Source organism: Perna viridis, chromosome 5 (genome assembly GCF_037379345.1).
Source record: "Perna viridis isolate PV_CMFRI_1.1 ecotype Kerala chromosome 5, ASM3737934v1, whole genome shotgun sequence".
In the NCBI taxonomy this organism is placed as follows: domain Eukaryota; kingdom Metazoa; phylum Mollusca; class Bivalvia; order Mytilida; family Mytilidae; genus Perna; species Perna viridis.
The window spans coordinates 44,984,391-45,011,154 of record NC_142449.1 but is presented as its reverse complement, the minus strand read 5'-3'; the positions used below and the strand labels follow the sequence as shown (position 1 = coordinate 45,011,154).

The window sequence follows — 26,764 nt, the reverse complement described above, 5'->3', positions numbered from 1 at the left end:
GTACTGATTATTCAACATTTGGTGGAAGGGAGATTAATCATCCTAGAATTTATATGAGGTCTCGCTAGCCACTTCGGGTCAAATGGCCACTCCCCTATGTAGTACCAAAAAACACACTGAACCTAGATCTATGCATTGTAAGTGCATTATTTGTGTGTATTCTGATCAAAAGTAGTCAAAATAAAGCTATGAATGTGTACTTTAAAATCATGTTTGTAATTTACTACAAAAGTGTATGAATATTGTTTACATGTGTGAGTAATTTGTCTCCATGCTGTCAGTTAACAGAAAAGGTGAAAATGTGGATTTTCAGTATTATTTATTCCAAGTAAATTTTGTTAAGAATTTCTACAATCATCATACCATTAGCAGAATGATTTTGAAAGCCTTATCTTCCAAGCTTCGCAATGGTATGCAACTTCAAGATGTCATTTGTCCTGGGAATTCACAGTGGAACTTTGAAAATTACTTTTTTAACATGTAAAGTAATTGAAATGTTAAAAGTGGTTAGTGAGACCTGAGGTTGCAGGGGATTGTAGCGACTTAGCCTGTACCTGCCCCCTCCCTAATTTCTTTGCAAGTTGATGCAGTTTCTATCTATGTATGAGTTACAGCTATGATTTTTTCAATTTTTTAGCGGAATTCTGCTATTTCAAATCCGGATTTTACCGTTACAATTCTTTTTTTTTTACTGAATATTTACCTTTAATTTTGCTTCGTTTGTAGACCTCGTAAAATCATCTCTGGTTACACAGTACAAATAAACCCATACTTGTATGGGTTACAAAATCATTTCTAACAACAGTAAAAAGCAAGGGTTCCCTATTTTAGGGATTATATGTTTAGTTTGTCTGAGCCTTGAAATGCACCTATATGTACACCAGAAAGCTGTGGAAACAGTTTAAATGGGCATCCTCCATATAACTAATCATAACAAAAAATTTGCCTGGTAATGAGCATGTGTCTGTTTAAATAACACAGGAATGGTTGTAAAAAGATAGCTTATGTCTACTAAAGAGCTCACATCAGCAGCACCTTGGGGATTTTGCCTGAAAATGTACTTTTGGTGTCTTAATTTTGGCAGTTTTAAAATTAAGCATTTTAAGGTAAAGGCTTAAACCAGAACCTAAATTATGTTTTAATTTCTTTTACTATCATGAAATTTTGTTGAAACATGATATTTCTGCTCACTTGTTACACCAGGGAGTGCAATAAAATGACCTGATTAACAAGAAAATAAAAGAACTGTGTTCCAATATCCCCCTAGAAAAAAAAGTGCGGAAAACTTTAAATGCACTGGACCATAACTTCCATAAAAATCAATCAACCGTAACCAAAGTCGAACTTAATCTGTAACTTTTCATAGTAAAACTACATACAAAGATAAAATCAACTGGTCAAAGCATTACGAAAAAACGGATGGACGGACACGGGGGACAAAACATCTACACACAGTACACCTATTTTATTGAACTTCACTAACTGCAGCCCCTTAAGTTTAACTTTATCATGTGGAGACAAGGAAAGCCATAATTATTTGAAAAATAGTTTATTTGAAATATACACCATTGCACACAATTACGATCATCAACCAGTATGTTCATTAACATTGTACATAATGAAATAAATAACATTCATTTATTCTTGAAAACACAGTGTAAAATATTTTAGACATCTCCATCAAGCAAAATATGTAAGATACAAGTACAGTGCATATCGTGATTCACCTGTGTTCAGATAAATCTTAAACCTTCAATACTTAATCAACTTTAAGAAGAGATGCTAATTTATATCTCGTGCTAAGTTTTGTGACCTATAGTCCTGATTTGAAGCAGTTTGATCTAGAATCAATAATGTTGCAGATTTTATTTTACAGAAATAAAAGCTGACAAATGATGGTAAAGCAATAACAGTGGGACCTTTAAATGGAATTTCACATACACATACATGAAAAATGTTTTCAAATACAAAGAATAACAGTTGTTGCTCTGTTAACGTCAATTTAATGAAGTCTGGTAAAGGTTGAGGTACATTTATGGGTGAAATTGGCACCCTTATTTTTCCTGAAAATTGATGTTTAAGTCACAGCAAACTTTTACTTGGTGAACAAAAGTGTTAAACCTAAAGTTTAATTGCCTATATTTATCATATTTATCTTATCAAGTTATAATTGTTGGTCAAGACAGCCGATTTTCTAAAATTATATGATACCAGTAAGCAAATTACCCATTCCATATGGAATGCAAGTGTCTGAGCCAATGTAGACTCGTGTAATTTTACAAAACCATGTACACGTAGTAAATTACCAATTCCACATGAAATGCATGTTTCTGCCCCAATGTAAACCCATGTAATATTTTGATATTCTGAAGCATCACAAATTTGAAACAATAACCAATTTCGCACCAAATTTAAGCTATTTTTTGCAAAAACTTTAGTTTTTAACTATGTTCAACTTGTTATTTCCCAACAAGAACTGACTAAGAAATTATAATATGGTAATGCTGTTGTATTACACTAAGTCCTTAAGATAAATGCAGATTTGTAACATTCTATTACCATGTTTATAAAATTCAGCCTAGAGGGACCAAAAACATCCCTTAGTGTACCATATCCTTTCCAATATTTATAAATGAAGTTTAGAAGTGCAGTGATATTTCTCTTATTATAAATCATGTGGAGTCTGTTTACAAGTTGGTGATTAATAAAGCCTTCTTCAAACAAAAGCATTAATTAACAATAAAACCATGAAATTACAAATATACGCAACAAAAGAATAGAACACAAAATGGCAAAACCCAGTTCAGAATTCCTCATTTGACTATGTTACATAATGGAGTGAATTTTTTGTAACATAGTAAATCATGAATTTCTGACAAAAGGTAAATAATGCAAATGGAAAAATAAAGTAAAATACAAATACAAAAAAACAAAAAGATTCACTGGCTACAAATACTGACTAGAATATTGTGGTAAAATAAACGACTTCCATCAAGGAAAATGAAAAAGTATGACCTTTGAGAGAGGAACTTTTGTAAAGATGTAGTTCGAAATCTGAAAACAGCAATGTTTGAAATGTACTAGAAATATTTCTGAAACAGTTTTTCTGTACAGCACTCATATTTCAGTTACTAAGTATTAGGGGTATGAAGATTAAACATACTTTCTTTATATACGAGATTTATTGTGCTAAGATACCAGTTCTGTATAAATTAATTAGGCAATTATTTGGGTGCTTATTTCAGATCTTTTGAAAGTCGTAATAGTTTTGGTGATACATGTATCAAAAAAACACAAATTATCAAAATCGATAATTCGATGATAAAGCTTTGCAGTGATAAAGATAAACTGGAAAATTTTTGCGTTGTCTTTTTTATCAAATCTACCACACATGTACTATCAGGCAGTCTTAAAGTCCCAATTATTCATCAAATTGTATGGGGATTTATAAAAAATATTAGCAACTGAACTTTTGCGTAACACTAGGTCAAACTAACAAACTGCAAAAATGGCAAAAATTATACTTCAACAAAAATTTGCTGGTTTACAGTATAGCAAAAACCACCAAGTTTTCGTTTAAATAAGATATGGTCTTGATGAAATTTTCAAGGTTTACATTTTTTTTTATACATTTTAAGTTATAAAAACAAAAACAAAAATAACTACTATAAGTAAATTGGATTTCATTAAATTGAGATAAAGTAAAGCTGATTATCTTTGAAGCACATAATGTTGAAAATGAGACCATGTGCATACAGATAAAAAGGGGAATTCTGAGATCTTATTGACACTTAGAAAATGGCAAGACATTCAACAAACAAAATATAACAAATAAAAGGTAATATAATAAAAGAGAAAAACCTCCATTAATCTCAGGCAGACTTACAAGAGTCCTTTTACCTTATTTAATGCTCCATTTGGCTTTAAACAAAAGATTTTACAATATCAGTCTTTCCGTTAGAGATTGAGGGCATTTCATTTTGTATGATGAAACAAAAAAATTAGCTTAAGATCTACCAAATGGGTTATCATATCATTTAGCAGGATCTTACCAGAAATTGTTAAACTCAGATTACAGCACATACATTGATGGTGTTCAGGAGAGATATTGTTGGACTTCCCTTGATTAAATTACAATCACCAGACTAATTATCTTTGGTATTTAAGTATAAGTATTTGAAAGAATCAGGCAAAATGGGAAAAATTCGAAACATGCATATCAAAACTCCACAGATCTGACAATGTAATATCACTGAAGAATACTTTCTCTATTTGAAAAGACCATTATTTGATCTCTGCATCACTGCCTTGTGCAGAATTTTTTCAATAAAATCTTAGAAAAATGAGGTTTTTGACAGATATATATGCCCTTGAAATGTTTATTTTCAGTGCACTTCTATGAAATTGTAACTCAATGGTCCAGCATGATATGGGAAGTCTTGTCTGTTTTCCTTGATTCTGATGGTGCAAATAGTCAAATTACACTATCAAAATGATTTTGTTTTGTTTTTTTTATACCATGCTTCACCCACTGCATGATTCTTACAGGGGCTGACACTTAATTGGACAATTCAACTTTTAATTGGCAAGGAGTTTTAAACTTTACCATTATTTGAATCTGTGTCTGAAAGAAATTTTAATTTGTCTAGTTAAATTGCCTCCTTAACCAAAATTATCAGAAAGTTCATCAGATAAATGTCATTCAATCAAGAGAAGACAAACTATATCATTGTATGTGCAATAATATTGTACAGCTTAAACACACTTTACTGGTATGCAAAGTAACTATTTGGAATTTGAACCGTTTTAAGAAGCAGAATTGAATTTCATTACTGGATAAATTTATTATACACAACCATTCCATATCAACTTTTCTCCCAAACAAATCCTAATTAAATGCTTGGGATAAAACGCTATCATGAAGCAGACTAATTCACACATCACATGACTAAATACTAAAATTCTATTGGTCAGTTGGTCAACCACTGACCAGACGTCAATTGGAATGGTTAAAGCACACTGGAAGAATAAGATATACAATAGTTTAACAAAGCATTCTTAAAATCATTTTAACAATATATTAATACTGTGACTTTTGAAATTTTGTGATTGTTGATTTCTTGCAAAGGAAGTAAAATGATGATTGACATCTAAGCATTGAACATTGATAGATACAAAAATAACAAACCTCTAAATTCATAATAAAAATCTTTCATGCATTTCTTACAATTTTACCAATTTTATCATAGTGAGACTGACAAAACTTACATACAAATTTTGCAAATGCATTTAAAATTTGTTTTGGGAATTTGTTCTCAAATAGCTACCAGCTCATATAATACATGCAAGTAGAAAGAGACTATAGCACTATCCATACACAGTAACAACAACACACAATTAATGGCATACTTTGATTTAAATGTTCCTGTAACAATGATACCAACAACGTTGTTTATTTATTGAGTGTTTCATCACTATGATTGCATTATTTGCATATGAAGTCAAATTTTTTTCTCTTTGAGTATGCAGAATTTTCTGTATTCAAGTCTTATACAGACTCTAGACAAAATGGGGCTTTTGGAGGAGAAACTTCCTTTATTGTTCTCCTGTAGGTAATTTTGTTTCTGCTGGAGACTCAAACAAGGTCACCAATACAATAATCTAAGCACCAGTCCCTTAGATTGTTGTAATGAGATCATGATAAACATGTCCAGAAATTTTTATCATTGGTCCATCAAAATATGTTGTCTTGCTAGCACCGTCCTCTACACACAACACACATTTCAGTTCAAGTCTTTAGTGTGAAACCTATCTGGTTACAGATTCCTTAACTCACAAATGTGTAACAGGGGTCCTTTTCTTGTTTTGAAGACATCAATAGCTATTATGAAGCAACACATATTTATGCAAATTATAGAAGGCATCTATAAAATTATCACATGATCTTTGGAAGTACAGTGTATTTATTTCCACAACAGCTCTAGGCTTTAAAATAATTCCTAGAATTGCCATCTTACCCTCTTGGGCATTTCCAAGAACTTATATTCAAAGTTTTGTTGCTGAGGGTAAATACTGAATAAATATCATTTGGTAGCAACTTTCACAGTTCTGCTAAACTAATAAAACTTGCTGTAACAAACAGCCAACCAGAAAGCCTGTTTCATACATTAGTAGCTAACTTTGATGAAGGATCAGCAGGGGGTAATGCATATGGATCAGGATCTAACCTCTCCAATGTTTTCTGATAATCAGGACGTGAACGGAATGTACTGGTTCCATACTGGTTTATACCACTATCCATGTGACTGAAATAGAGAAGACAAATTTGACATGACTCTCCCACTCTTCTTTAAAATACTAGAACTAAAATCAATTAAATTCAACCAACTTTTGCTTTATCAGTTTTGTGAAACATTTTCATGATGACAAATGCAATCACATTAAAATAAGATCTATCAGTAATGTTCCATTCAGTCACAGCTTGTGAGATCTAATAAAACTCCATTCTACTTCCTGTTCTGATGACCTTTCTGATCAGCCAATTAGATTTTATCTTTCATGATTCTGAAAGCATTATTCAAAGGGAAAAACCTGAGGATTCTGAAAAGTTCAATTGAACAAAAAGTAGAATGAAGTGTTGTTAGATCCTACATGCAGTGACTGAATGGAACAATGGAAATGTCTAATTTTAATCAGAGTGATGAAAAATGCAGCCAAATCTCTGAGTTATTATTATATTTAAAAAGAAGTGAGTTAGTTTGAAAAAGAACTCATTTTGTCCAAAACAGTTTGATTACCTCCCTTTAATAATAATGTTAAACCGTAAGAGTTTAAATTATTCAAAGCCTAAAGTACCTCACAGACCCCTGACATAAAACACTTCACCACCACTTTCTATAAAAGAGTGCTCAAACAATTGAAGACAACAGAAACTTCCATGCAATATTTTTTTTTACATAAAACAAGCTGCTCAACAAATTTCAAGCTGTTTATGAATCTATCAAAAGCTGTTTTAAGCAAATTTGAAAGCTAAAATTGCATCAGTTTTTAACCTACTATATTTTTACATACATGTGAAATGGTTCTGGGTCGCATGCGGGAGATTTGGCTACAGCATCTGGTAATTTGGCAATCACATCCGGAAGAAATTTTTTACACCTGAATCATGTTTATAAATTTTTAAACAATAACAAAATTCACCTTGAAAATCTACCGATCCCATTTAGTTAATGACATAGATTTGTTTTTGGTCTATTTGAAAAAAATCTCAATCATTTGATGCACACTGAGTAACTAGTAAGTTATTCTAAGGTTGCATGACAATCATATGTACTACTACAAATAGACCAAGAACATATTATAGTCAATAATTACAAATTAGTTCTAGTATGTAATGAAATATTACAGGTAAATCAGATACCATTACTAAATGAGACGGATGAAAAACTGAATCTTTATCTGAAAGTAATATTTTCAATTTAAATTACAAATTTAAATACTAGGTGTATGCAAAACATTTCTGAATTTTCAATATAAATATATACTTTTGACTGAAATCGGAGATAAACTCCTCCATGCAGGATATTGTTTAAAGGTTTTAGTCCATCTTATGGTTAATTAGTGCTTTTCTTTTTTGTTAAAAATATGTTTGTCAAAGAGTTTAGTTTGCTTTCATTATTGATAAAAGCTGGTAGCTTCATATGGTCCTGCTTTGGTAGATTAAAAGACCAGACACGATTTCTCAAGCTTGCACAAAAAGCAAAAATTTGTATATTCAAAAGTAAACACATGGTAAAAATAGAATTAGAATGATAAAACTTGAATTCTGTTCCAAAGTGTAAAAAATTATGTCTAAAAAACACATGCCATCTTGTTGTATTTTTAACCAAACCAAAATAGTGCTGTTGAGTCTATTGTCTCATAGAAATTTTTCCACAAGGAAAATATCACATAAATTCTTGTCCTACTTTGTGTTACAGGTTAAATTGTGCCATCCTGTCACATTTAATGTAACATTTGCTATTGTCATTGTCTCTTGGGCATTTCCGCAACATTTCTATTTTAGGATCGAAAAAATACAAGTACCTGTCTGAAGAGACTGTTTCATCAGATCGATGTATATAATCACTAAACAAGTGTCCATTATGATTGTCATATCCATTTATATAATTCTCTGATCTTAAAGTTCCGTAACCACTCGTAACTTTCGATTCCTGTAAAGACATATATCAAATTATCTCCCTTGGACATTCATAACTTGGCATAGAGTGTAATACTTAATAATACTGGCAGATTAAGTATTACTTCAAATCAAACTCAGAAAAAAATTTCTGTGTGATTTCAATTATCTCCCTTCAGCTGCAGAAAATGGCTATACACCCAAAAAGACATATATTGTTATGTATTAAATTGAACATAAAATTTGACCTTTCATAAGGAAAGAAAAATGATTTTTGCACATGAAAGTTAAGTAATAACTGGAATGGTTAGAAAATGTACTATTATTTTGAAGAAATTCATCAAGATAACTATTAATTGGTAAATTTTCCAACAGTCTTCTTTGTGGTGTCCAGGATCAATCTACCTTTATGTAGTCTTAACTTCTCAAGTCCTGTTCTAGTGATCTTTGTATAAAATTTCATCGTTTACAGTTTTACCCGTATTTTAACACATACCATTCCATTCATTTTACCGTAGACCTCATCAAAATCTGTTGGACAATGATAGTTTAAATCCTGTCTCCATTGGTCCATCAATGTTCCTTTGTGGAATTCTGTCGGAGAGTCAGTCTTTTCTCGTTTCTTTATCTCTGTATTACTGTCTGTTTCTGCATACGATTCTGTTGAAACAAGAAAGCATGCTCATAGAAAGCATTGTCTAACATAGCAGACTACTATTAAAGAGCGTGGAAAATCTTGCAGAAAAGTGTAAATTGTTTTGTGCAACACACCTGTTACTAAGTGTTGGATTTCTATTAACTATAAATATACCTCCAAGAAATGTAAAACGCACTGCAGGTAACATTGTAATTGTTTCAAAACATAAATCTCTATGTACTTGGATGAATTTCTGAAAACATGAAAAACAATTTTGTAACAACCACACTAAATTGAGCAACCTACTACACCGCAGATTTTGAAGACATTCAGATCTTCAAGGGGCTGCAAAATCAGACATAGCATTTAGTCAAAGTCCTGTCATTTTCTTGTTAAAAAGGTGTGTATGAAAAACTTATAGTCTCCTTTTGCATGACTCTTAGGTGGAGTTATCAATTCAGTAGAAGTAATATTGACTTACCATTATCTGAAGTTTTATATCTATGGTATAGTACACAGGTTATGGCAATGATAAAGATGGCTGCTACTCCACCAATTACACCACCAATTATGTACGACAAAGGAACGATCGCTGCAAGTATAATATATCAAATATGTTTTAACTCACTGAGACAAAATGATGTAAAAGTATCAAAAACTAAAACTGAGCACCATTTCTGACAACCGGAGTTTACCTCCGTTTTCAGTGGAGTTTCTGCTGCTTATATGACTTCATGTTTCTCTTTGTATTGTATGATTTGTTCTATCTGTGTTTTCCTGGCATTGTATTTAGTAAAATTAAAGATTTGCTGTTCAAACTTACTAAAACTGGTACCAAACTAACATTGGTCCTCTGTTAAGCAACCAAATGTACCTTTTTTAATAAGAGTGATTTCCAGGAAGTCCATTCCTTTACTGTTATGTACAGTACAGTTGTAAACACCAAAATCACTCTCGTCTGACTCCTGGATATGTAACGTATTCACCACACTGTTGATTTCGTTAACTTCCGAGAACGAGTAACGGTCTGACGAAGCAAAGTCAATTTCTTTGTTGTTTCGAAACCATGTGACCTCATCAGCTTTTGGAACAGACTGGGCTTTACATTCTACATTGGAAGTTGAACCCTCTGCTCCATATTGTTTAGCTTTGCTTAGGATTTTAGGCTTATCTGGAAAAGAAATGTAGATCAATATAATGTGTATGTGTATTTGTTTTGAGTTATTCATTTTTATGTAACATTACTAATGCAGCAATACAAGCTACTGTGAAAGTATTATTGTTTGTGGAGTACCAATTTTTGTTCGTGGAGTACCAATTATTGTTTGTGGAGTACCAATTTTCGTGGATTTCGTGGGTTAACTAAACCACGAAATTTGATTCCCAAGGAAAATGAAATTTTCCATTCGTTTATAAGATAGAGTTGTCTAACAAATTAACGAATCCACGAACTTATCATTTTCCCCATAACCATGAAAACTGATACCCACAAATAAAAGTTCTTTCACAGTATTTGTTGACTCAGATTTATACATGCTAATGAAGATTGGAAGAAAATACTAATATGAGAAACAGGCAACTGGTTAAAAGTGTTGATATTTGAGTCTCAAAATTAGTTCCAAATCTGGTAGAGGGGTGTTTCTTTTGAAATTCCTCTCTAACAATAAGTATTTTTTACAGTTTAAGCAATCTCTATTGAATATATACTGATAATTATTTCATTTATACAATAAACTGAACCATATTTTTTTCATTTTCCACTTCAACTTTTGTATTATATTTTTCAGCATTGACAGGGACATTATAGATAAAAGACATATAGTTGAAAGATTTTTACTGCAAATGTTCACTTCGAGCAACTGACTGAACATAATACCGCATGGCAGATTACGTATTTTGATGAGTGTAAAATTTGGCAATTTTGATGCCAAAAGCTTCATGAAAATTTTTAGCTTTTCTAATTTTGGTGGATGCTAAGATGGGTACTAAATGCTGAAACCAAGAGTAAATATTTTGCAGAATTAATTTTGGCGTTTTTAGATACATGGCTAAAATATCCCAAAATAAGTACCCTGTGGAAATTATGAGCTATACAGCAATTTCTGTTATATCACAAATATTACACTGTTGTGAAGTAGCCATGAAATGTCACCCCCTTCCAATTAAAAAGTTTTTCTTTATTAAATGTTTTGTAGCAGAAACAAAGCACTAACTTGAAATATAAAACTTTGATATAAAAAAATAAAGTCAAACAGGTGATATCATATGCTTGACAAGTCTGCAATGTTAATGCTATAAAAGACAACCATACATACCATTGACAACCAGATATCTCTCTGCTGTAACAGCATTGAACCCAGCATTAACAGATGATGCTGTACAAGTGTACAATCCCAGGCTGTGTTTTTGAACATGTACAGTGTACTGGTTTTCGGTACTAAGAGCATCTGGAAAGTTACTACGCCGCCAGATTATACTTGGTTCTGGGTTACCATCTGCCTCACAGGTCAAGGTCACTGTCTGACCTATATCTACACCAATGACAGCTTCTTTTTCTTTTATGGCTGGTCCATCTGAAAAGAAAGCAACACTTTTTATGATTTCAAAACAGAACCTTTTTTAATAAAATGTTTGATCTTACATGTATTGATCTATAAATTCTATCAGTTCTTGTAACCTTGACACTGACTTTGTCCTTGACCTTCATTAAAATAGCAAAGACGGAAAACATCTAATATCAAGTTGAACAGATAATGCATATTCACATCTGTATAGCGGCACAAATTTCATGAAAATAGTGACTTTTTCCCTCAGAAATACTGATATATTTACTAATAATTTTACAACTTACATCAGTTATATTGTACTTACATTCAATATGTAAAGGAGTAGATTTTTCAGACTTTCCAATAGCATTTGTAGCTTCACATCTTAGTATACTACGGTGAAGGTCCCTGTTAATTTTAGGGATGTCCAGGTAATCATAAGGGTTGTCTTTTAATAATTCATCATCCATATACCACCTGTAAACCAATTATCTATCATGTTAGATAGGAGAAACAACAAATAATCCTTCTTAAAAGAACATATACATTTGCAAAATTAAAAACCCAAAATCTGCAAATAAAACCATGAAAGTTTGTTAATTTTATAGTACTAACTGGTATGCTGAATTCATATATTGTTTCTTGCTCTCCATAAAAATACTTTATAATATAGATAAGTGTTTTATCAAATGTTCCAAGTGTAATAAATTTTGATAAATCACACTGTGAAATAAATTCGGTAATTTCACTCTTGGACTTTCTCCTGCCAAAAGGATCACCAATTTGATATCTCATTGCTAAGCACAGAATTTAAAATTCATACTGAAAAGATCTATAAATTATGAAGTAAAATCTATGTTATAAATTGGATAATCAATTGTTTATCGTGAAAAACCAAAATATGATCACTCGTGCCAAGAACACTTGAGGATTTAACTTGTAAGCGGAGCAAGTTCCGCACACTCATTAAATCTAGGTATTCTTCAGCACTCGTGATATTTCGGTTATTCACTCTTTCCAATTAATTATCCTATTATTACTCTTAAAAATATAATGCATAAATATTTTCTTCCGAAATTATGACTGCCCATATTTAACTGGCAACTAATTTAACAAAACAGATCATTCAACATCATATTGTTCTTCTATTTTTAGCATTTAATCTAATGCCAACCCATTCATCTAGTAAAGCTCCAAGGAAAATACAACTTTCTTAACAACACACATACAAATGTTACTTACTTCCAGGTAACAACAGAGGGATTGGCTTTGGCTTCACAACTAAATCTGACGTTATCATATTCCTTCAGCTTTCTCGTCACATTAACACTCATTGTTATAACTGGGGGAACTGTAAAAAGAAATTATGTATATCATATTATATGTATATACAATTAATTCCTATATCTAACCTGGTAACTAACTGTTCTACTACTTTCAATTATTTGAATATTGTCATTTAAGACTAATTCACAAACACTCCATTTCATCATTTTATTACCACAGGCTGACCATTTTTGTCTGCATATTTTACCCCTAGTGATGGCTCTAACTTATAAATGACTAGTATTCACCATTGGTGAGTCCAAAAAGCAGAGGACGCTTACCCTACTGGTGCACTTAGTCCATGTTCCCAGTTTTTAGTGGAATCTGAGTTGCTCATTTACTTTTGTTTCTTTGTAGGTATTATTTTAGTTACTTTATGTTCTTTGTTGTGTTTGTCTGTTTTCTATGTCTGATCTTTGTCCCTGGATTACATTCTTTTGATTTCCGCTAGAAACTTGGTTCCTTTGATTACTCTTTTCAATTAAACAAATTTCATTTTTAGGTGTATAATCAGAAGATATAAACATAACTGAACCGCCTCAAGCCAGAGATCCAAAAAGTTTAACATTTTTTTCTTACAAGTTTTTTCTACATCAAATATCTACTCGATCAAGGCTTCAAAATTAAAAATTCTATATTCTAAACTCACATTGTACATCTAATGTTGCTACAGCTTTTAATGGTTGCTCTAGGACAAGATTATGAGCTGAACATTGGATCCTCTTCCCATGATCCTCCACTGTTGGAGTAATTGTCACACAACTGGTTGTTTTTTCCCGTTTATCAGCACCCTCATTTTTCTCAGTACGACTGACCTTGTAATTGGTCAATATCTCAGAACCTTTAGACCATGTGATCGTAGCTCCTGGTTTTCCATTGGTTGAAACACAGGTGATATTTGTTGCTTCTCCAAGGGTGACTCTTTGAACAGCTCCTCCCATTATCACTGGAGGGTCTGGGGGTACTAAAATCACAACAAATAAGTATATATAATATACAACCTGATGCCTTACATTAGATATACAGTGAAATCTGTCTAAACTGAACCCTGAAAAAAACAAAAACCTGTCTAAACTGAACCTTGATAAATTCAAAAATCTGTCTAAATTGAACCCAGATAAAAACAAAAACCTGTCTAAACTGAACCCTGATAAATACAAAACCTGTCTAAACTGAACCCAGATAAAACAAAAACCTGTCTAAACTGAACCCTGATAAATAACATCTCTAAACTGAACCCTGATAAATTGGAAACCTGTCTTAAGATCTCATTATATATCAATTCAGTTGTACTTGGAATATTGGTAAACCACACAACTGTCAAAATCAAACACCTGTCTATACCAACAACTTGTCAAAACCAACCACCTGTATAAACCATACACCAGTCTAAACCAACCACCTGTCAAACCCATACACCTGTATAAACCATACACCTGTCTCAACCAAACCAATTTTAAATTTCAAAAGAGGTTCTGTTTAGACTGGTGTCACTGTAACATATTTCATGTTTTTGAAGTTCTGTGCAAATCTTTCCTAGGAAACAAAAATTATCTGATCTATTATGTATTTTTTTAATTTTTAAAATTTGTTTTAAAGGAGTATTTCTCTTTTAAATATAAAAATTAGAAAAGTTTAGAATTGATTCTTAATCAAAACACTACCTAGTTTGGATTATTTGAATCATTGACTGGGGACTAAATAGCATAAGTGACATCACAAATCAGGCTATATTAAATAATAAACATGTTTTCTCAGAACTAACCAATCAGAAGGCTCTTAACAAATCAAACTTTTCTCATATACCAATCAGAAGGCTCTTCACAAATCAAACTAATTAATTGGTAATTACTAAGTTAGTAAACTGATATAATAAAAACTATTTTCACCAAATACCTTAGTGTAATTTTGACAGAAGTTATAGCATATGCAAAATTCATGTAGAAATTGATATAATTTGATTTAATTTGAAAATCTTAAAGATATTTCATTAGCTAATTTAATATCTTATAATTTGTCTGTTTTGTGTCTAGATGAGAGATGGGTATTTCCAAGAAACTGTACCAATCATGATGATCATACCTAAAACGTTCACTCGAGCCGGATCCGATTTTAAATAACCATCAGTAGTCGTCCGTAAAACATGGCACACATACTCTCCATCATCTGATAACTGTACATTAGTTATCTTCATACTATATTCGTCTGGAAATAACAATTACAAATTAAAGTCAAAAACATATGTCTCAACATAGAAACATAAGTTCAAAGGGTTAAAACTCCAACAAATTTCAGTGAATAATTAATTCCTGGTCAAATACACAACTACATATAATGTTCTAGCAACACACATAGTTCCATGAAATTTGGTGCAGTAGTTTCGAAAGAGTCCTCACAAATTGGTGGATGGAAAAACAGACAGACAGGGCAAAATCAATATGTCTCCACCCAAATTTAACTAAACTGTTGATAAATGAGACTGAACACAGCATATTGGTGGTTCAAAGTATAGTATAGGTGTTTCATGGATTGAACCCCCCCCCCTTCTTTGTCGGAAAATTTTTGTTAATTTCATGCATTTTTTAGGGTAAATAGTGACCAATAGTCACCTGCAACCCCATCTTTTATTGACATTCCACTGTTTAAATGAATAAAATGTATAGCTGCAATGGATTAGCACCGATGAACTACAGGTATATATAACTGTGATGGATTAGCACCTCCAATGAATTACATGTAAAGCCGTGATGGATTAGAACCTCCAATGAATTACATGTAAAGCTGAGATGGATTAGAACCTCCAATGAATTACATGTAAAGCCGTGATGGATTAGAACCTCCAATGAATTACATGTAAAGCTGAGATGGATTAGAATCTCCAATGAATTACATGTATACTAGCAATAAATGTATTACTGTAACTGATTTAATGCATACATTAAATTCAATTTATTTTAGTTTTTATTCCATCAGTCTAATTTTTCTCCATCTAACCAATGCAATACATCCATATACTGACTGATTATTGCAATGATAAGAATCTTAGTCATCAAGAACAACAAAACAACACTTACATATTAACCCCTCAAATAACAGCATAGGAAAACTCTGCAACACTTACATATATTATTTTGAGTAACACCTCCAATAATGGAGATTCTAGGCCATCCACCATACTCTTTCTCATATCCCAATGCAACACCATCTTTTGTCCATTGGTTTTCCCCAACTTTGTCACGGATTACACACTTCAGAATAACTGTAGTGTTTATCGTGACATTTTGACTTTTAGGGGTCTCTAGAAATGCCTGTTCAGCCAAAACTGAAAGAGAAAAGAAAGTGGTTATTTGTTTAGTCAACATTTCAGAAAATAAACTCAGGTAAAAACAAATACTTTGGCGCAGTAGGTTTTGTCAGCTCAATCACGATTCTATAATTTTTTATCTTGAACTTTACACATATTTCACAATGATCAAGACCAATTTTGAGTTAATGGGGAAACCATCCAGATTTTAACAGTGCTTGAACCAAAATGGCCATAACAAGTTAAGGGTAGGTAAGGAAGCAAGAAACAGACATATTATCATTTTTGGCTTACTTTGGAATTGAACAAAATTCTAACAGTACCATATGTGACCAGAATTATTTAAAGAAATAAAATACTACTACAAACAAACAAACAGATGATTCCAGGACAGAGTAGACAATAAAAACAATAATTTCAGGATACATAACAAAAAAACAACAGATGAGCTCAGGCTGTAGACAAGACAGAGGGAAGAAATACCATACAGCATAAACTTCACTACAATACCTGTAAGCATTTTATCCTACATTGTTTAATGCAACTTATAATATCCCCCTTTTTTCTAGAATAAAGTATTGTGGTAATGATAGTAAATATTTTTAGAAGGACCCGATTTTACCTAAAAGAATGAGGAAAGAATTTTCTGGCTTTATATGGTGTTAAAAAGATTTTTTCTATCACTGTGCTAGTTCAGCATAATTGTCTGCCATTTTGAAAGTCCTTCACCTTCCTACAATTTGAATTCTTGAGGAACATTTTGGCTTAAACTGTTAGATGGTACATGTTAAGGTTTTCTACTATCATAATGTCTGCTTTCGTAATCAAAACTTGGCACATAAATTTGATTTATTGAAGACAATAGAAACTTCAAAGGAAGTCTTTAATAACTCATAAAGGTATTCAAAAAACATGAAATACATCAAGGCCACGATCAATTAATACAATTTTTGAAATCAGTGTTTTTGAAATTTATCTACATTATGCTAGAATATATGGCATACAGTCAGATATATTACGTAACCTACATGTACCGTACCATGTGTTGAGGAGATTATGATTAAGTTGTAAGGTTATTCAACAGTGCATCTGGTTCCCTGTTTCTCAAAGTTGTTGCTTTTTTAACAGTGCATTTGGTCCCCTGTTTCTCCAAAGTGTTGCTCACGTGCCAATAGTTATTAAACAGTACATCTGGCCTTTGTTTCTCAAATTTTTTCCTAGTATGACCATAATTATATAATAGTGCATTTCTTACATCCATATGCACCATGAAAACTGATTTGTTCAACATGGCATAGTTTTCCTTTCCTCTTTTTTCTACCCCTGACGACTTTTATAACACGGTGATTGTTTCTAGAAAAGCAGAGGGCACTTACCCTACGGGTGCACTTGGTCCATGCTCCCAGTTTTTAGTAGAATCGGAGCTGCTCATTTACTTTTGTTATTTTGTATGTATTATTTTAGTTACTTTATGTTCTTTGTTGTGTATGTCTGTTTTCCATGTCTGGTTTCTGTCCCTGGATAACATTTTTTTTTATTTCTACTAGAATCTTGATACCCTTGATTACTCTTTCTTATGTCTTCTATCGCCATTGTTTTTTGTTTTTTTTTGGCAGCACATCTGGTCTATGTTTTCCTCACTTAGGCGACAGTTGCTAAAGTTACACAATTCCTCTTGCATTGTGATAATGTTTATGTTTTATCAAGAAGCAACCATATTTCTCACTATACATCATTATTTCAAATTTTTTGCTGTGTTTTCAGTAACAAACCAATAAAGATCAATCCAGCTGATTTAAATTACTGGTAACATTTTATTCTCATTAATGGTTGGCTATATATATCTTATTTATTAATGAAAATGTTATAAAACTCATTTTCTGTTATACATTTTTAATAATAATAGTTCATTTTTATGACTTTAATCATCCATGCATCATAACTACCCGGTATATTAAAATTTCATAGTTTCTGATAGTCATGTTTCTGTTTCATGTTTAAATACATGAAATAAATATAAAGAATATCGAATTTCATGCCTACCAAAAATACGGTTGAAATGGTTCAAAAAAATATTTACATGAACTACAAATAAGTACAGTAAAACCTGTGTAAAAAGAAAAATCTGATTAATGATGTTTGGAACCCCCCCTTCCTTTTGTTTGAAATTTTTTTGTTAATTTTGTGCATATTTTAGGACTTGAAATTTTGTTTGGTTAGGGCACTGTTTCAAGGTTATCAAAAGACCCAACACTAAGTACATGCTGTCACTTACTTTTCACTTTAAAATATTTTGTTGATAAACCTGAAAATATGTTTACTAAACCATTTACTTGGACCCTATAGATGAGCAACCCTAATTCCTATATGTATATCTATGACAGGATCCTTACCAAATTTAATGAAGGAAATGATGGGAACATGTTCATTTTTTGTTTTTACATTTAAAGCATCTGTAGGATAAAACTACATAAATCCAGGTGCATCATGGGAAGGGTTACTGTAAAGATATTAATTTTTTGGGTTGCTAAATTTCTCTGATTCTGTCAAGTGAACATATTTGGAGAATTCAATTTTCACGGTTTCAAAAATGATTCCTAGTTTTAAAAAACTATTTTGCAGCTTCTAGCTTTTCTCTGCATCGCAAAAAAATAATACACTTTGAGTAATTTAAAGAATATCTGCTAATGACTGACACAGATTTTATGTTGTGTCATGAAATCCAACTGGTACTTATACCTAGTCCAAAGTGTTTTGGTGTTTTGGTTGTGCATTTCCTTTCAGTCTTCTCTGTGTTTGTAACCTTTAGTTTTCATGTTCATTGCAATCGTGTGCTCACTAATTAGAGTTGATTGACCTTGATTTTACTTTCATGTGAGCCAGGTTACACTGGTATTATTTATGATAGGATAGAAGCAGGATGTTTTGTGATGCATTTAAAATATGATTGCATAAACAAATCACCATATACATAAAAGTTGTATTTAAGAAGAAAGAGATGATTTAAGTTGTCTATAAGTTATTCTTGGCTGTCTATTCTAAATTAAGGAATACTGATATTACAACCTTTTTATTACTAAAGGCAGATTGAAACGGGGTGGTTGCAGGTAATTTCCCTTGTCAAATCCTGGGGTTATGGGGTTTGGAACCCCCCTCCTTTCTGTTTGAAATTTTTTGTGAATTTTGTGCAATTTTGTTTTGGAGGGGGGAATTATCCAATAACAGCCCTAAACTCTCCCTCCTTTCCATTATTCCTTGATCCACACCAGTTTTTATTGAAAGAATTTCCCAAAATGTTTTTGTTATGTGACTTTAGAAATCCATAGTATGGACTTAAGGAGGAACAATTTTTTTTTCAGTCAACCCCCTTCCTGTAAGCAATTCATCAATCCGAAAATTACACTTTTAATGCTTCTCTGTCTAAGAATCAGGCAAATTGTACATAAGGTGTGATGAAGGTAAAAAAAAAAACAGAAATTTTATTTCTTTATCTAAGTATTTATATCTCATAACTGCTCAAAATAATGATCAAATGTGTTTGTAAAGTTTGCTTTTATAAGATATTAATAGTTTAAATATTAACTAAGGAAAAATGGTGAGAATATTTTCATCCCCATTTTCATTATATAAACAGTAAAAAGATATCTACAACACAGATGTTTCAGGATACATTTAAATAACTTTTCTGTTGTTTTCTAGATGTATTTAATACAGTTGAGGCAAAAAAGACCAAACTGAAAAATGATGTGCCACCCATTGCCTGATTCTTGCACAGAATGGTACTAAAAACATAAAAACAAAAATTTTATTTTTTATCAAGAACTTGTTCACTTTTTTGCACAACTGAAACAGCAATTACTATGAAAATGTGATCATGTTTTTCATGACATGTCAAAATTGACATAGTAGACTTGTTACATCACAAGAGTCTGATTTTTTTACGACAAAACAAGGGGGGATAATTACCAATAATTACCCTACACCGCTGTGAGATACTACTTGTACACAGAGGGGCAAAAGCTTGAGAACATTCTCTGTGCAGTGTGCACAGACTTGAGAATTTCGTGCACTTTTTTGTTGTTAAAAAATTGCATAATTTTAATACTGCAACGATCATGGGAAGAATTGGCATAATGTGAAATGTTACTTTACCACTTGATGTTTGAAAGAACATAAAATGAAACATAACACTAGAATGAATGGGTTTGATAGGGATTGTAAATATTTGAAAAACCTTCCCACACTGGCTGAGGTTTTGCTACATGGACGGGTGCATGTACAAGTTTCTTTGATTCTGAGCTTGGGAAAAGGAGGAAAAAGAGAAGAAAAGAACACTTTTGAGGGTCTTATCTTTCATTAAAGGAACTGAAGGCCATTTGCTGACATATTATTAAAGTAATATAATGCAGTATATCCTATAAAATTATTAAAGTGAGCAAGTTGCCCAAATTTCCACATCAAAATCAGAAGAATTTTTCTGTCAATTGTATAAAGATCTGTGAGAGGCATGCCTATCTCGAATAAGTTTTAATTACAGAATAAGGAGAATAAAACTGAAAAACTATGAAATTTGTTACCCAGATTAAGAAAGGAGGAGTGGCATCAAGAGACTCATTGGGTCCTGTCTACATTTTTTGATAGCAAAAAAAAGCCAATGTGACCCACCCCCACACCTACAAAATCAACATACTTACAGTAGCTAATGAAGAGAGGATTTTCCAAAGGTTAGATTCCCCCTTTTTTTGGAATATTTTATTATTTTTATGCACTACTTAGTCAAATAATTGAACAAAAATAGCCTGGAACTCTCATTTTTTTTAACTTTTTCTGGAACCCCCTATTATAAAAATCTCTGTTCTGTGCCTGAAATGCAAGGAAACTGATGGGGACATGTTCAATTTTTGTTTTTACATTTAAAGCATCTGTAGGATAATACTACATAAATCCAGGTGCATCGTGGGAAGGGTTACTGTAAAGATATTAATTTTTTTGGGGTTGCTAAATTACTCTGATTCTGTCAAGTGAACATATTTGGAGAATTCAATTTTCACGGTTTCAAAAAGATTAATGTTTCCTAGTTTTAAAAAATATTCATCGCAATTTATATGAAATTTTATGTACACTGTCGTTGGCACTAAAAGAAATTTCATAATATCGAATTGCCATTGCAATAACTGAACTTAATTACAGGTACCGGTAATGACATTAAATTACCACTTTAGTTTCTGCCAAATCTATTTCACTTGAATATTAACAAAAGGTCTGATAAAGCAGGTATCTAAATACATTGTTACCTTAAAAAACTTCAAATGTACTTTTTAATGAAGTTAATAATTTGGCCTACATAATGATGAGTATAAAAATGATAATAATAAACTTCAATATCCCTTGCGCACCGTAATGTGACATAAGTGTTCAATTGAAGACATGAAAAGACATTAAATTCTCCTTCAAACAGAATAATTTTCTATGTACCTAGGCTTACAAAACGTCAGAGAAGAATATATTCACTGGTTCATAAAGCTCCCCTATCTCCCTAATGAGTTTTCCTCTTTGATGTATGGGGTAATTGCGCAATCAACTGCACAAATGTACATCTGGATGTGCCAGCATAGCCAGGTAATGTAAAAACAAAGACCCTGTGTTTTATTGACTGTAAATTACTACACAACAAGGGCTGGATGGCACCGGTTAATATGTTAAAAAAATAAGCAACTTTCATGAGTGGGGGATGTACTTTAATATAATATGTTTTTTTTTTTTTTTTAAGGGGAGATGGTAGATGATGATTATGTAATGAAACAATACTGTAACAATGTTTAACAGATAGTTAATTACTACACATGGCAACAGAGCAGACTTTAGATCTTTTCTGTAGGGAGAGATGTGTACATCAAATCAAGTTACTGAAAAAAACATAACACAAAGAAGGTACACCTAAGCTTGATTGACGAACAGATGGGCTGAATCCAGCAGTAACTAGACCTGCATACACCACTGGTGAAGTTTTGATGGACGGACAGACGGACTGAATCTAGCAGTAACTAGACCTGCATACACCACTGGAGAGGTTTTGATGGACGGACAGACGGACTGAATCTAGCAGTAACTAGACCTGCATACACCAATGGTGAGGTTTTGATGGATGGACAGACAGACTGAATCCAGCAGTAACTAGACCTGCATACACCACTGGTGAGGTTTTTATGGATGGACAGACGGACTGAATCCAGCAGTAACTAGACCTGCATACACCACTGGTGAGGTTTTGATGGACGGAGAGATGGACTGAATCCAGCAGTAACTAGACCTCGTGAGGTTTTCACAGTCCAAGAAGCAAGTAAAAATAAACTGTCTGACCAAAGAAATATTTACCAGAGAATTTGTTTGATCCTGTAAGTAATTTTCAACAAATTATTTCAGAAAAAGGGGAGAATTTTCAGTTCAGCAGAGCGAAGACTTTAAAGATCACGAAACACCTTAGCTATTATTATAAATACAGCTTTATAAAGAGATCTATATTATCCTCTTTAGAAAACTAAACAAGTCTATAATTCTTGGTCGACTACAAGTCAGTTTTGCACTCGGTCACTGGAGAAATAAAAGAATAATATATAAATTTACGGCTGTCGTAATTTTATTTTTTGCTCAAAATTTGAAAAAACAACATTCCCTAATTGTTCACGACATGAGGATTTCAAGAGCTATTACACAACAATTAAATGAACAAACTTACTGGTGAACTCATTCTGCACTTAAAAGTTAACCGAATTTATTTTAATTACAACATCATGTGCGACAACTTCATCATTTGAAGTAGAAACGGAGTAAACAAGGAAAAACATTGGGTGGATTTGAATAAGATAAATAATACAATACAAAATACTACAGTGAAATCTTTCTAAAACAAACCCTAAAAAATCCAGAAACCTGTCTAAACCAGACACTTTAGGAAGACCCTTTATGTCAAGTTTAAATGTATTTTTACCTGGGTAAACCAAACACCTGTCTAAACCAAGCACCTGTCTAAACTGAACCAAGCACCTGTCTAAACTAAACCAAGCACCTGTCTAAACTTTTTAAATAACACTTTCAATGAGGAAGTACTAATATCCAAGGTACTAATGAGGGGAGACCCCAGGACGAAATGACAAGAGTGTTGACAAACATTCCACTTTTTTGTAGGAAAAGTTGACATTGTGCCAAATTTGTGTAAAAATGAACATTAAGAGCCTAGAACAATCCTTTTATAAATTTTTTGAACAACCTGTGACAATGCAAAGAACAGTGAAAGCTACATATTGAAAATGATATGGAATATGAGATTCTTTAGAAACTGCCCTTTTAGTAAATCCTTGTCCTTAACTGAAATAAAGTCTTGCCTATTGCAGCCTCAAGTCTCCCAATTTTTTAACTGAACAGGATGCACTGAGACACTGAGACTCGACAAAAATTCAAGATTAAATAAGAAGTTAAATCTGATAATCAATCAAGATCAACCTGCTAACTTTCAGCCAAACAAAAGTTTTTGACATATAAATTTGAAAGTTAGGTATTTAAATGATTTTTTTTTACCTGAACTAATAAATAGCATCACAATCACAGAAATCACTATGGCAACATGCTTCTGCTGTTCAATGTCCATTTCTTCTTTAAAAAGTTTCTGAAAAAAAAAAAATTTCGTAAACAAATAATTCCTAATCATACAAGTTATACTTGACTAAAAAAAGACCTGAAAATAAAACAAACAAAAAACCCCAATCTTATACATGCAACAACATTACTATAGGAAAACCAGCATAAACAAAAAACCAGTCTTACCAATCAACTAACACAAACCTCTGAGGTAATCATGTTTTGTCTCATTTTAATAGCCTGCTTTCTGTTTTTAGAAGCCAGATTATATTTGTATCTACTACTGCACCAAGTGATGCCTTCGGTACTATATTCTAGGGTCATCATCTAACGAACATTTACCAAAAATTTCTCATGCATATCAACGATCTATTTCATTCCAATATAAGTGACATATTCATTAATGTATACTGATTACTCAGTGCAAGAACTAGTGAGTTCCCGATATCAAATTTGTACGCAACTTGTCGTCCGCCCTGTACAACAATGTTTTCAATAAACATTGTTGTCAAATACCCAATCTAAACTCGCTAATCAAGTCTGAGATTTCCGTCACATTAGGTACATGTAGTCTAGATTAAATGACAATTACCACACGTACACTACATTTACTAGAAGTGGCAATGTGCATTGGTGCAATTTGGAAGCTGTTTTGTATAAGATGCCTACACATAATCTACAAGTAGATTACACTCTTGACAAAATGCTGTAACATCTAATTTTCAGGGAACTATATTTAGAATAAGGAGGGTTGTAAGTGAAATCAAGGAAAATACCAGTGCAAATCAGGGAAGACAAAGCCAAGAACAAGAAACAACACAAAAATTACATTAGAATTACTATGAGCACAGGCGATAGGGTAAGTATCATCTAGACCATTTCTAAAAGTTCACTTCCTACAGAAATTATACATTCCTAGTAAAATAACTGCTCTTGTTAAAACTATTTACATTTAATTAAAAGCAAATCTATCTCCCTTTGTTATCTGTTGAGAAAGATACTCAACTTTTTTTTCAAAGTGAACAGACCTCTGAACAAAATATAACAAGTTAAGATAGGAAATCTTTCCATCAAAAACATCTATGTAAATATTTTGCTTATCCCTTTCAAATGTAAGACAAATGGCAATTCAATTATTCAAAACAAAACTATCTATTGTCTATAACCTAATTAATTTGTTGCTGTTTACCTAAACAACAATTGTACAAGTACTAGTACGTAGGATTTATATCTAAAACATAGCTGATTCAAGTGCAGATCTATATATTGTTTAAGCTGACACATGCCATGTTACACAAGCCCCTAATCCTTATCTCTGATTGGTCAAATTATGATAAAAAACAGGATTTATTTACGTTAATTTCACACATCTGGAAACAAGCATTCATCAATTTACTGCATCAAGTTTGTAAGAAAATAAAAGAACTGTAGCCTGGTATATAGAATAGATTGACTGATCTGTGACCTTTCTTACCCCTGTTGTCTTATTTATGGACCCAAGAACTAAATGATGAGTAAACCATGACCCCTGACACAGGTGATATCACTGAAATGAGACCTCTGATCAATGATGTATCAAAATGTATGACAACAAGGGTAAAAGTTTTCTCCTGGTCCCTGGAACCTTCTTTTTGTAAGTGGTCTGTGAATATACTAGAAGTACTTTACTATCAAATTTTAAGCCAAATACACCAGGACAGAACCTACACCTTCCATATTTCAGACTCTGCCACATAATTAATATCATAAGCCAATGAAAACCAGGACCTTATCAATGAACAGTTTTAGCCAATTCAGCCCATGCTACCAAATTTTTATCCATCAAAAATGTTAATCAATACAAAAGAATTAAATTCACCTTCTTGGTCATTTAGACCATGCCATCAAGACTTTTAGTCCATGCTACCAGAAATTAACCCATCACTTGTTTTTGCCCATGCCACTGGAACGTGTCAAACTTGACAAGAAGAAGATAGATTCTCTATGTCAGATTTCATTTAGATAGGGTGGTGTGTAAGTACCCCTTCGTGTCCTTTCTCCACAATAACTGTTAAAACAGATCAGATTTAACTTCAGACACCATTGTTTCAGCAAAGCTTTTCTTCACTTTGTCATTCCAGGGAAGATTGAACATTTCTGGGCAACATGCTACCAGGCAAGACATGTCAAAAAGATTTTACATCACAAATGCATTAACATTTTTGTGCTTCTCTGTTTTTCAGCTTAAAATGTTTCAATCTGCAACAGAAATTAACAAACTGCTATTTTAATTCTTTTTCAGTAATACAATGCCCACAGAAATTCTTCTATTTGAGTGATTTTTTAAGAAACCGACATTTATTTAACAAGCAATGATGCATATATCTTAAAGATCACACACGAACAAAAAGGCACAAAAACAATAAAAAATTCTTTCAAAAATCATGATAAATGTCTATGCACCCTTGTCAAATCTAAGATAAACTTGTCTAAAAATCTTTTAAAACTTCTTTATTTTTTTGTGGATAGTAGAAACTGCACTTTTACAAATATCATATTCTAATTAGCCAATCTTTGCAAGATTGAGCAAACTTTTGTTTTTGAAGTGCCACTATTTTAAGCCAAAAATATTGGAGAACATGCCTGATTTCACCATTGGTGATACAGGTAAAATGTTAATTTGGGAGAAAAAAAACGTTTATAAATTCTAACGATTTTAGACAAGTTTTACTGGAGTATATTCATCATTCTTTTTAGATTCAATTTTGGACTCAATAGCAGTAGAATACAAGCTGTTTTCATTAAAAAAAACCATTGGAAATTCAAATTGAAAATATTGAAAACAGGATCTAAACTATGCCTACAAAAGTAGAGAAAGAAAGGCATCATTTCATTATAAAGATGTAGGATATAAGAGGCGTCAGCAACAAAGAAAAGATACTTAAGACTAAAGTAGAACAAATTGGCCTTGCTTGTGCAATGCTATGCATGCCTTTTTGACATTTGGCACCATAACTTCTGCAATGAATACAGAAAATATGTGCTAACTCAGTGACCTAAGATGGTCTCTTGGGTCATTCAAATTTTGCTGACAACTTAAAACAGTCACCATCTGGAAACAAGCAGATCAAAATGCTTAGGATGGTCAAAGTTTGTTT

General features: G+C 32.3%; 1 protein-coding gene across 9 annotated transcripts in view; it reads right to left on the bottom strand.

Moving 5' to 3' along the window:
• Positions 1–1,533: 1,533 nt before the first annotated feature.
• The window catches only part of LOC148617891 (irregular chiasm C-roughest protein-like), a 77,214-nt gene continuing 51,983 nt past the window's right edge, over positions 1,534–26,764 (bottom strand). For 7 of the 9 annotated variants that reach the window (XM_088585534.1, XM_088585531.1, XM_088585532.1 and 4 more), the window contains 13 exons: positions 23,568–23,655; positions 15,810–16,010; positions 14,771–14,893; positions 13,338–13,652; positions 12,605–12,713; positions 11,688–11,839; positions 11,132–11,389; positions 9,691–9,987; positions 9,298–9,408; positions 8,676–8,839; positions 8,086–8,213; positions 7,072–7,158; positions 1,534–6,305 (listed from right to left, as the gene is read on the bottom strand). In XM_088585534.1, the coding sequence (XP_088441660.1) occupies positions 6,161–6,305; positions 7,072–7,158; positions 8,086–8,213; positions 8,676–8,839; positions 9,298–9,408; positions 9,691–9,987; positions 11,132–11,389; positions 11,688–11,839; positions 12,605–12,713; positions 13,338–13,652; positions 14,771–14,893; positions 15,810–16,010; positions 23,568–23,637 (2,160 nt within the window). In that variant the 5' untranslated portion in view covers positions 23,638–23,655 and the 3' untranslated portion in view covers positions 1,534–6,160. The remainder of the gene's footprint in view (positions 6,306–7,071; positions 7,159–8,085; positions 8,214–8,675; positions 8,840–9,297; positions 9,409–9,690; positions 9,988–11,131; positions 11,390–11,687; positions 11,840–12,604; positions 12,714–13,337; positions 13,653–14,770; positions 14,894–15,809; positions 16,011–23,567; positions 23,656–26,764) is intronic. The other 2 variants (XM_088585538.1, XM_088585539.1) reach the window with 1 other exon arrangement.